Below are 11,954 nucleotides of genomic sequence, written 5' to 3'. Positions count from 1 at the left end.
AAAACAACTTAAATCAGTGGAAAATAGCATGCTGAGACACGCCAGTGCATAGAATTTTGCAAAAACTGACAAAAACACCAAAAAACTACATGTTGAAAAAATGAACAAAAAGGCAAGGCTACAGTATGGCAAAAATGTCAAAATATCACATGTCCCAAAAACAACTAAAAACAACTCAAATCAGTAGAAAATGGCTCGCCGAGACACGCCAGAGCATAGAATTTTGCAAAAACTGACAAAAACACCAAAAAACTGCATGTTGAAAAAATGACCAAAAAGGCAAGGCTATAGTATGGCAAAAATGTCAAAATATGACATGTCCCAAAAACAACTAAAAACAACTCAAATCAAGAGAAAATAGCATGCTGAGACACGCCAGTGCATAGAATTTTGCTAAAAAGTCCAAAAACACACAAAAAAATGGCATGTCGAAAAAATGACCGAAAAGGCAAGGCTATAGTATGGCAAAAATGTCAAAATATCACATGTTCCAAAAACAGGTAAAAACAACTTAAATCAGTAGAAAATAGCACGTCAAGACACGCTAGTGCATAGAATTTTGCAAAAACTGACAAAAACACCAAAAAATAGCATGTTGAAAAAATGACCGAAAAGGCAAGGCTATAGTATGGCAAAAATGTAAAAATATCACATGTCCCAAAAAAAACTGAAAACAACTCAAATCAGGATAAAATAACATGCTGAGACAGATATGTTCATACAATGATCGAAAAGTCAAGGCTATAGCATGGCAAAAATGTCAAAATATGACATGTCCCAGAAATTACTGAAAATAACATATTAGCTTATGGAGACGCATCATAGCATACAAAGTGGAAACAAAGGCCAAAAAAGACCAGATGTTGAAGATATGGTCCAAAATCGCATATGATAGTATTGCAAAAATATCGAATTTTGACATGTCCCAAACATGGCTGAAAATGACATATGATACGTCATATCAATAAAATGGAAACACCGTCCAAAAAAGTCCAAAACTTCACAATTTAGCATGTTAAAAAAATGTCCAAAAAATTGCATGCTGGCAAAAATGTCAAATGACACCTCCCAAAAATGGCTGAAAATGATATATAATAGCTTGCAAAGATGTGTCATAGCATGTAAAGTGGAAACAATGGCCAAAGAAGACCAAAAACATCACAATTTAGCATGTTGAAAACATGGCCACAAATCACACACTATAGTATGGAAAAATGTCAAATTTTGACATATCCAAAAAATGTCTGAAAATGACATATTATAGCTTGTAGAGACGCGTCATAGTGTACAAACTCCGCATGCTGCGCTGCATTCATGGACCCGCAAAGACAATAGCGATATTGACACCACAAACCACCTATAGTCGTCTACCACCGCCACAGAATACTTAGCGTAAGTATTTCTATATGGTATTAATCACTGCAGATCAAAATCGGTGCCCTGGGATGCCAATCCTTTAATTTTCATTACAAAAAATAACAATTTAACTGAATACTGTTAAGGCAGAAATGACTAGGACTGTTTTTTACCGAAGAAAGGCACACAGAATGTAATGGATGAATAGCAAAAGATTAAAATACTAAAAGTAATACTGTTAATATTACTGTTGAATATTGTTAAGACCGAAATGACAGAATGGTTATTACAGAGGACACTGAAAGTAATGAATGAAAAGGCCGAACAAAAGAGAAAAAATCTAAAGAAAATATGTTGACTGTTAATACTACCGCTGAAAATGACAAGAAATGTTTATGAGGAAAGACTGGTTATTATTAATAAAATAAGGAAAACGTATTAAAAAGTTGTATGTTTCAGTTTTGATAGTTGCCATTCTAATGTACATGTAATTAAAAAAAAAAGCAGGAGGGGGTCCATGACAGTGGCTAATGCAATTTGGGAGTACTTGGCAAGGCAAAGGCAAAGTTTGGGAACCCCTGTTTTAACCTACTTTTTCAGGTGAGTGATGATTCAAGAACAATATTTCAGAACTGCCAACAGAGGGAGCTGGTGCAATAAGCTCCTACTAAAACCAAACCTTGAATAACAAGACAATTATTTTAACATTTAACTGTGTGTTTTGTTGTTTTGCCTCTAACATTTACAGATTACATCACATCATAGTGTCTTGGGTCTGATGTTTTATTTCAGTCACAGCAGTGAAAATCTGCATCCATACAAATACAAGTACTAAATCTGAATGCTGAACAGTATTTTGAACATGTTGCTTATATGAAGAAAGTAATAGTTACAACCAGCACACACAAAATGGCGCAGCAGTAGTAACCAAAGATTACCAGTGATATGAACCCAGCAATAATCACAAAACAAGATCGTATGGAGCGATGGAGTGCTAACAAACTGGTAACAGAAGTGCTTGTGTAACAAACTAAAAATGTTTTGCGTATCATGGTTTCTATATCCAGGCAGGTATTTTCTAAAATGTCTTCAATCAGTAGTTCTACTTAATATATGCAAAAAATGGCCCCTGAATACAAACATACAGCAGGTAACCATGTGCATGCACTCCTGTTTTTTTTTTTCTTTTCTTATGAATGAACAACACCGAAATTTGGACTGTTTCTAGTCTACACCGTACCTGTCTCTACCCTGAAGCATCAAGTGCATAACTCAGATGTCTGAATCTAATCACCACGCTTCTTCAGCTCAACACACGCTGCCCTGCTCTGCAAAGACAGGCTTTCTTTTTCTGATTTCTGCTTTGTGTCGTGGCAGTGCTGTTTTGTCCTGAGAGGACTATCTACTGTCTCTCATGCTTCCTGAGAGCACTCAGTATATTTCCTGTCACTCCTTAACCTGTGGAAGAAAAAGGCAAGTCCTCTTTCATGTCTGCCTGTGACCGCCCGTCAGTCGAGTACAAAGAGACAAAAAATAATCCGGGTTAGAGATAAACAAATACATTCAGGAGTTTCATGCTAAGGCAGAGTTGGAGGACTTCCCTTGTCTTTAGTGGGCTTGTTTTACCTCATGTTCCCTCATCCTGTCTCAGAGGAGGATATTTTTGGACACATCTGTGTCACCAGACTAAGACAAAGCAGTCTTTATACATACACTTTTCTCATCTGCGTCACCCTCGGCACAGCCAAAAAGTCAATACAAAAGAAACGTCCTGTAGAGAGCACCTTCTCCAATTGGAAACATACTCAAAACAAAAGGTAAAGAGCCCCCATTCCAAAAACCATCTCTTTATAAAGAACTGGTTTCATAGCACACCATTATAAACACCTACTAGTCCATTTGACTCGATACTGTTATTTAAGGTGGCAGCCCATTACCTTATTTTCTTGGCTATCAGATGTATCAAAAGTTAATATTTCACACCTCATGACATATTTTCGTTAACAACAGATTTACCTGTTGTTAAGACTGTCCACAGCTTATCTTGTTTGTGCCTCGGATGTGTAAAAACTACAGGAAAGGGGACACAAAGGACACAGCATTCAGTTCAAGTCTTTGGAGTGCACACTGCTCCCCTCCTCCTTTTAAAACAGAGGTCACTCGGGGAGGCAGAAAGGAGAAATGAAGATGTGAAGAAGTGTTTTGGTCCACAAAATACCATATCACAGTCCCACATTTCAGGATCACTCATGCTCCGGGGGTTCCGGCTTGCTGGCCCATTAGAGGGTCCCCGCCCTCCATACCCTCCTGGACGGGGATGGTCTCGTGCTCTGCTGTGATCACGATAGTGTTCTCATCCACCAGCTCGCAGGTGGGGTTGGAGAAAGCCGACAGGGGCAGAGTAATCCTCTGCATCTCGCGCTCATACACTCGTTGCTCGTGCTGCTTCTTTAAGTCCCGACCCCTAAACACAAACAACAGTTTCATAAATATGAGCGACTCCTCACACACAAATAGTCAAGTGATTTAATGTTCATAAAATGTTGACTGTAGTCGCTTAATTATTCCTAAAAATCAAAGCTAACATGCAAATTAAGACTCAGTCTTATTAAGCCATGTCAGTCATAGTATAGTATGTCATCCAAAATAGCATACAAAGTCATAGTACAGTTTGTTGTTCAAAATTGCATAAAAAAATTTCATAGAAGGACCGCATGTTAAAATTAATTCTTATTTAAATATGGGTTTGAAGCTTTCACAATAATGCAAGGGCTGTTTCTGGTTAAACTACAAAGATCTTAATCTTAAATAAAAAGGTCTATCAATGTAGGGGTCTTCCAATAATGTTTTCAAGCACTTAAAATAAAAATCTGAGCCTGTCACTGGCAAAAACAAGCACTTTCAGTGGATGTAACACATTGATTGTGTGCAATTACACATTAGCGTTACATTGCAGCCCATTTTGCTGCTTCTGGCTGCAGCCCTCTCGCTCAATATTGGACCTGTTTCAAAAGTTGTTCCCATTAGTCACTTAGACACGAAAAACACGGAACAATGTGGACCAGGTTTAAAAATATCTTAGTTGTCCTTTAAGTACGCTTGTGGCTGATGCTATGTACAAGTACCAGTTCAGTAGCAAAGGCGAGGGACAGATGGTGAAAGGGAACACAGAGCTGACAAACTGGCGAGGAGTTTATCTCCTCCAAGGCAACAGTGTGATGGGGAGCAGCATGAGGCTGCTTTCTGTTAATCTGGAGCCAAAACACTGCAAGACACTTTGATTCAAAACACCTCCTACTTGCATGCTTTAGTGCAGCTTATTATGAAACTCTGTATATCACCACTGATTCTTTACACTGGGGTGTGGTTCAATTTAGCTACAAGCATATCTCACTCCCCAAAAATCTTTTTTTGCTTTCTTGCCCAGAATTAACTGAGATTAGTATGACCTTCATGTCTGCACAGTATGTAGAAAAAGCCAGCAGCCAGTTGGTTTAACTTAGCACAAAGACTGGAAACAGTGGGAAACAGCTAGCCTGACTTTGTCCAAAGCAGCGCTGGTGTAACAGCCCAAAATATAACCCCTGGACAAACTGTACCCCAGAGTTTAAGTGGGCTAGTCTGTTTTATACCCCGGGTATATTCTGGGCTAGTCAAGTTTATACCCTAAGGTATTATTTAGGCAAGGCTATATTGTAACCACTTAGCCAGATTAAACCCCCCCACATTCAGATACACAAAATAATCAAGGATAGAGTATTTAATTTTGATTTGATTTTATGTAACATTATAACTTGTAAATTTGAAACTATAAACTGTAATAAAATTGTTATAAAATTGTCTGAGACCAAAACCATCTTCTGAGCATAAAGATCTTTGAACTCAAATAAATACAAGCTCTCTGAGATCTCTGAAGATCTCTGAAGTCTACCAAACGCTAACAAGTGTGGGACAAAATAAATTCTATACAAATGTTTAAATAAATCACTTCATTTTGCTTACAGTTTTCATTTCGGGGCTTTTAATACATTTACTGGAGTTACTGGGGCAACATGCCACACTGCCATTTCGATCTATATTGAAAAATACCAAGTTAAAATATTCACAGTAGCAACACCTAGTGGTGCAGTTCTGTGAGTACTGACATGCATGATCAAGAAGAGGTGCACTACATAACCCACAGGTCCTGCATAAATTTAACTGAATGTAGAGTAGGTCACTCTGTCAGGAACAAATATCTAGACCACAAACTGTATAGATGTAGTTAAATGGGGAGTAGGTCATTCTGTAAGGTACAAATATCTAAAAGAATAGACCACAATCTGTATAAATGTAGTTAAAGGGGGGGTAGGTCATTCTGATAGGTGGAGTAGGTCTTTCTGTCAAGCATAAATATCTATTAAAATAGACCACAACCTCTATCAATGTCGTTAAATGAGGAGTTGGTCATTCTGATGAGGGGTGGGGGGGTGGGGGTAGGTAATTAGGTAAACTATATGCTATATTTATTTGTTTAATCTGTACAAAAAAAAAAACAAAGCGTGAAATCAACAATTTGCTGTTTTACTAAGTGTCATGAGCAGGGAGCAGGGCACAGCTAGCCCCGGGCTATCCTTTTGCTAAGCTAAGCTAACTGCCTGCTGACTTCAGCTTCATATTTAACTTATAACAAAAGTTATATCAATCTTATAATTTAATTCTCAGCAAGAAAGACAACAGGTAGATTTCCCAAAATTTTAAATTAAGGGACCTCTTGAGACAAGCTTTAAATGTTGTTTACCATGGTTTCCCCACATAATATTTACGAGAAAGGAGTAAGAACTAAATCTACTCTTTCTCCCTCATTTGCAAATTTTTTTTGTGTTTTGCTCTCTGCGAAAGTTTGCTCTGCGCTGAAGGTTTTAGGTTTCTTTGCCGTGTAACATGTAAGTCTGCTGCCCCCTAAATGTGTTTTGCATATTAGACAGCGATTAGCTTTCATAATAGTGACAGAACTAATCTAGCTTGCCCAGGGTACATTTAACTCTCAGACTTAAGGGAAAGGCACACAAATCTCTCCTTTATGTAGAGGTATGTGAAAACACCTATCTGGTGACACATTTTGCACACATATAGACACTTTAGGGGACAAAAACAGAAGAAAACCACATTTTCGAGTGGAGGCGGGCTTCAAATAACAATTACAGTTTGTTCACAAAGACTATTTACTGCACAACAATCTGAAATTATTTATTTCTAACACTGGGGGCATTTAAATGGCATAGATTCAAAGCCTCAGGCTTTAAATGATGAGACTTGCAAAGCTCCTGTTTGGGAGCCTTGCAGTGGATCTGTTACGGTCTACTCCTACTGATTGGTCAAGAGCCTGTTCCCAACATTTGCAGGGGGCAGTTGAATTGGGCATGCTTGCCACAAATAAATCACATTACTGAAGGTGATGTTACTGTACGCTGAGGGCATTTATAAACCCTATGACATAATATGCTGCTCCTCCTTATTATTAATCACCTCCTAAATATAGACAATAAAGACCGAGGCATTGCTAATCAGATTTGACAGCCAAACACAGATCTGTATGGGCATTTTATGCTGTGCCAAAGGGAAACACAACATTGGGGTCATCATTTTGCACATTACATAACCGCAGCGAATGTGCAGGACTCCCCATCCAATCCATCCCTCTCTTTTCTTTCAAGAACATAAAATAAAAATGCTTAAAATAGACTGCAGGCTTTTCATATTCTGCCATGTTCCTCCCAGTGTTCATTTGCAGTTGTTGTGGGATAAAGGCATTTAAATCACTGCATTGCATCAAAGCAGAACAACAGAGAGCACCGTTGGGGAATGTAAACAACAGCTGACACCCCAAACTCAGGAGACCATTAAATGTGCATGCAATCACATGTTACCTAACCATACTGGCATTTTCTCCTGCACGTCATAAAGCTGTGAACAGCACTACATGTGCAAATGGAAACAGGAAACCACAAGAAGGCCTTGAAGCATCACATTGTGTCACAGTTAGAGCAGATGTACACAGTGTAATAATGACATCCTGGGAACAGATTAAATGTCTCTTCAAAGTAAATTTTTTTTTAAAAAAACGAGATTGCTTTACATGGGCTCCTCTTTTACAAAATACCTCTAAGACTAAACCAAATGTTTGATACTGATCTTGATGTGATTCAGATACTGACCTCTTATAGAAGTAGCCAAATGTGATGCCTACTCCGAGGACGATTATAATCGCCATCATAAGGATGCCAATGACGTAGCCTGAAGAACAAAAGAAGATTGTTAAAAACTGAACGTACAAACTGAAAAAATTTAGTTCATGTAGCTATACAAAACTAGGAATTAATTCAAACTGAAAATACAATGTACCACCAACAATAACAACATACCTAGAGTGCCAAGGTCCTTTTTCTTTTTGGGTGCTGTGCGCACTCGCTGGCTGATTCCCATCACTGGCTGCATTGCAGCAACTTCTCCCTGAGAAGCTCTTGACTTGGCTGGCTGAAAGCTTTCTGTGGAGGGAATGTTTCGTGTTGGTTTAGGGGATCCGGCCTCTGCTGGTACAGTAGGAGCTTGTTCTAAAGACACAAATAAACAATACCAGTGTTAAACAACAGTTAAAACAGCTATAATTGTGTTTGCTCTGATTTGTCTTATCAACTAGTTGCTGTGATTTTAAACTGTAAGAGCCCTGACACACCAAACCCTGTCAGACTGGTGAGTATGTTGCCCTAATTTTTGTGTTAAGCCTTGTCGGTTTTGTTTCTGACCTGTTATATTGGTAAAGATTTTCTTTTTAGAGCTCTTCAGCAGAAATAGTTTGTAATTTTGTGTGTTATTGTTTGGTAGCGCACTGTAAATATCCTTTGCTCTTTATACATCCGGTGGTATTGTTAATGTGCTAACTGGCTAACTATAAAGTCGGTCTTCCGCTTTCCCTTTTTTAATACTGAATACAGATTACAAATCACCTCAGAGATTTATGTCAATTTACAAAGGTGCACAATGTAAAGGCAAGTTGGCTGAGACACCGTTTCATCATCCACCATTTCTGCCACTGAGAATAGTAACTGCAAAGAACTTACACTGAAACTCTTTAATAAAAGGGGATAGCTATTGATAGCTACTGGGGAAAATGAAAGCACTATCCTTTTCCTGTTTTGGTTGCACAATTGTAAAAGCACTTCCTTTGTGCCATAAATCCAGCCTTCATTACGATAATTAAAGCTAAAAATGTGACTATTTTCACTTAAATATCTTAGTGTGTATTGGACCATTGTGGGTTATCAAAAAATCAATAGGCAGCACTACTTTATTTGGGGAAAGTTTTGCATCAGTGTGATGAAGCACCTTCATTTGTCATTGACTGAATTTGCTTAATTAAGAGGAATAGTTGTGTATGCAAGTTTAATGCTTCCATAAAAAGTTTATAAGCTGATTTAAAAAAAAAAAAAAAAGTTTAAGAATATCAGTTGGATAGAGAGTGGAGACACAGCATTGCTGCAATATTGCACTAGGTGTGATTTCAAGTTATTGCTGGTCCAACAACACCACCACTGATGCAAAAACCTCTTTACCAGCAGGAAGAAAGTCCTGACACTGCTCTCGTGAAGTTGGAACATAAATCAATTTGAGTGCTGGTTAGGGCATGCTTTTTACGTATGTGATACCAGACATAAACAGGCTCAGCATGCCTGTCTCTATCTCAAGAGAGACAGTAAGGTTCAGCTAGTTCATGTCAACATCTGCTCTTTAACTCATTTTCCATTTCCTCCACACAACTTGTTGTTTATGAACTCTGAGTTAAAAGGCATGAAGTCATAAATTTAAGCAGCCAATCAGCTGCAGTCTCCAAGCAAAGTCTGTTCCTCTCCGCCAGTGAGCCGAGTCTTGGGGTGTGGTCAACAGCTTTCTTTAAACCTAACTTTCTGACATGTGACCGCAGGGCTTTGTTATTGTGTGACTTGGTTTGGCTTCCAGACAATAAGGAGACAAAGGGCAAAGTAGACAAGACTTCTCACACAGGCTTAACCCTGAACAACTGACCCACTGCAGACTAAGACTCTTAAAAGGGAAAACACATTTACCTGCTTTATTTGTGATAAAAGTAAACCACGTGGAATCTTTCAACAAACTTTTTGGCTGACCCATATAAGTTTATACTTTGACTGCATCCTCTCTCATCAAACAGTCTCTTCAACACACACACACTAAGTGTGTGTTGACTAATTAGAATATTTGCATAACTACAAAAAATTCACCTCATTATTTCTCCCTGGCATAGCCCACTTTTTAAAATAATGACTGCTTTACAGGGAAGAGAAAGTAATTGCCGGCAGCATCAAGAGAACTGAAAAATCTAACGGAGTATTCTGAAAGAAAATCTGTCATTTTAGTGTTGTTTTGTCATTAATTTGGAATATGCATATTTATTTTTGCTAAGTCGAACTTCTGCAGAAGGGGTTCTGTCTATTTTTCTATAAATGTTTAATTTATTTGTGCAAATGCCAACTACACTGTCCAAATGTTAATAATGATTGTGTGCAGTGTTTGCCTACCTTTGCATGTGTCAACTGCACATGACTGTCTCTGGACTGTCCCATCTGGGCCAGCAATGTAGCACCAAGGCCTCTCAGAGGAGTCTGGGTTTCGGCAGTAATTGTGATCTCCCACACCTACAGGAGGAACGATAAAAACAGCACACGCCTGTTACTAATGTCTCCTGGAAATATAGGCTGTCTCCGTCTGTCTGCTCATCCTGAGTGGGTAAACCACTGGATTCATTAATCATTAACACAACTTCATCACACTACAATGAACAGGCTGCCATGAGCACAAAGAGGGGGGGACATCAGCTGCTGTATAAAAGAAGACATTCATGACTGTAAACAGATAAATCAGTGGCTGCAAATATAAATCCTGTGTGTTTACTCCTCTGCATGTTTGTAAGACTTGAAATGCTGTGTTATTACACTGTATCAAAAATCTCAACACAGATATAAGAGCTGTTTGTTATCCTGTAAGGGAATTGTTGAACCTATAAACATCAGTGACATTTTAAATACCCTGTACCATGACTCCGACAACAGAAAACTGCAGAGCAATCACCTAATTTAATGGGACATTCATATAAAAAAACAAAACAAAACACATGTATTGGTGTTTACCTGTCTCTGAATCAGGATGGAGTGTAACATCATAGTCTCTAGTGGTGTTGGTCCAGTTCAAACAGGTTAAACCTGAGGAGGAGCTCTGTTGTTCCCCTCTGTACTCCACACCATTGGATCTAATGCAGTCTGAAAATAAAAATAGCATGTGAGCGCAAACAAGTAATTGTGCAATCAAACAAAAGATAGCAAAATTATAAATTGTTATGATGCACGTAATTTAAAGTAACTAAATATCAGACAATTCAGTTTTCAGTTTTTACAATAAATGACTTAATAATAACAATAATAATTACCTTTTTCATTGCCATTTGATGCACTGCTCTTCACCATGGCCACGCTCAGAAAAACGACGTGCAAGGAGAAGAACATCTTGCAGAGCTGGCGGCCTGAATTAACCGACAACATGGTACGCGACTTTTTTTTCCCTTTCGAAATGTAAACTAAAAATCATACACAAAATGTTTTTAAATGGACGAAGAGCCTGTGCTAGATGTGCATCAGGCACACTGCCCCTCTTGCTGGAGTCCCAGCCCTTGTTTTTGTCAGAGAAGCTCAGCTTTCTTCGTAAACAGCACTCAGGGGGAGGTGGAGGAGGAGCTGCCCTTTGCAGCACAAACCTCAAGGTCCTAAAGCCTCACCAGGTTAATAACACACACACATGCACACACACACACGCAGAAAAGTGCATCGACTGCAAAACAGTCTGGCAAATTATCATGGCATGCAGCCTCGTGAGAATAAACACGTCGTCATAACAGTCAGCAGTGAAAGTCAACTAAGTTCATTCACATTTTTGTTCCAGCTGCAGAAAAAGAGAGATTTCTTATGGTCACTTATAACCAAATCATCAAACTGTTTCCTTTTCCCTATCCAGCAATATTTCTGAGCTTATTACATTTTCTGTGCTTGTCTATAAATAGCTGCCCTGCTTTCCATTTTCATTTGAAAACACACTGAGCCATTAGGCTACATTAAACTGCAGGGTCTTATCTGGCTCTTAGTGCTTGGTGCATCTGTCCAAACCCAATCTTCCTGTTTCCCAGACTTCCTTTTCACCACACGAGGCCTGTTTTTCCACTGGCCTTGGTCAGAAGAAGAAGTCTCAACAGCTGCCAGCAGTGTTTGTGTGTATCTGCCTGTGCACAGGGAGCTGTGTACTCACAGCAGCAGAGAGGCCCTGTGTCATTGTTGGCTGGCTGGTAAAGAGGGCAGCCAACGCCTGAGTCAGTCAATGTTCACTAAGCCACTTTTCAAATAGATGCTTGCCCGGTTTTCGAGCAATTACTAGAGCAAACACACAGCATCTGTCTGGCACTCTCCATCACACTCCACTCATTCAGGGTTACAGGGGGCAGGAGCCCATCCCAGCACACACTGGATAAAACCACAAGTTACTACACAAGGGTCAACACA

The 11,954-nt window shown here is 39.0% G+C and overlaps 1 protein-coding gene across 1 annotated transcript; it reads right to left on the bottom strand.

Annotated features, from left to right (window-relative positions):
* Nucleotides 1-2,125: 2,125 nt before the first annotated feature.
* pik3ip1 (phosphoinositide-3-kinase interacting protein 1) lies at nt 2,126-11,138 on the bottom strand. Its single transcript, XM_042488887.2, has 6 exons — nt 10,835-11,138; nt 10,539-10,667; nt 9,930-10,046; nt 7,761-7,949; nt 7,554-7,632; nt 2,126-3,820 (listed from the first exon to the last, which is right to left on the bottom strand). Exons 1-6 carry the CDS (start codon nt 10,944-10,946, stop codon nt 3,604-3,606), a joined length of 843 nt encoding a protein of 280 aa, XP_042344821.2. The 5' UTR covers nt 10,947-11,138; the 3' UTR covers nt 2,126-3,603.
* Nucleotides 11,139-11,954: the final 816 nt, after the last annotated feature.

Source organism: Plectropomus leopardus, chromosome 4, assembly GCF_026936395.1.
Source record: "Plectropomus leopardus strain MGB_pleo_1.0 chromosome 4, ASM2693639v1, whole genome shotgun sequence".
Classification (NCBI taxonomy): Eukaryota; Metazoa; Chordata; class Actinopteri; order Perciformes; family Serranidae; genus Plectropomus; species Plectropomus leopardus.
This window is presented reverse-complemented; position numbering and strand designations above follow the sequence as displayed.

What these genes read in the sequence shown, in the direction of transcription:
- pik3ip1 (XM_042488887.2), bottom strand. Translation starts at nt 10,946, where the DNA reads ATGTTGTCGGTTAATTCAGGCCGCCAGCTCTGCAAGATGTTCTTCTCC. An exon ending in TGCAGTTGACACATGCAAAG is followed by an intron (nt 7,950 to 9,929) that starts GTAGGCAAACAC and finishes TTGTGTCTTTAG; the next exon opens with AACAAGCTCCTACTGTACCA. An exon ending in TTTGGCTACTTCTATAAGAG is followed by an intron (nt 3,821 to 7,553) that starts GTCAGTATCTGA and finishes GTTTGTGTTTAG; the next exon opens with GGGTCGGGACTTAAAGAAGC.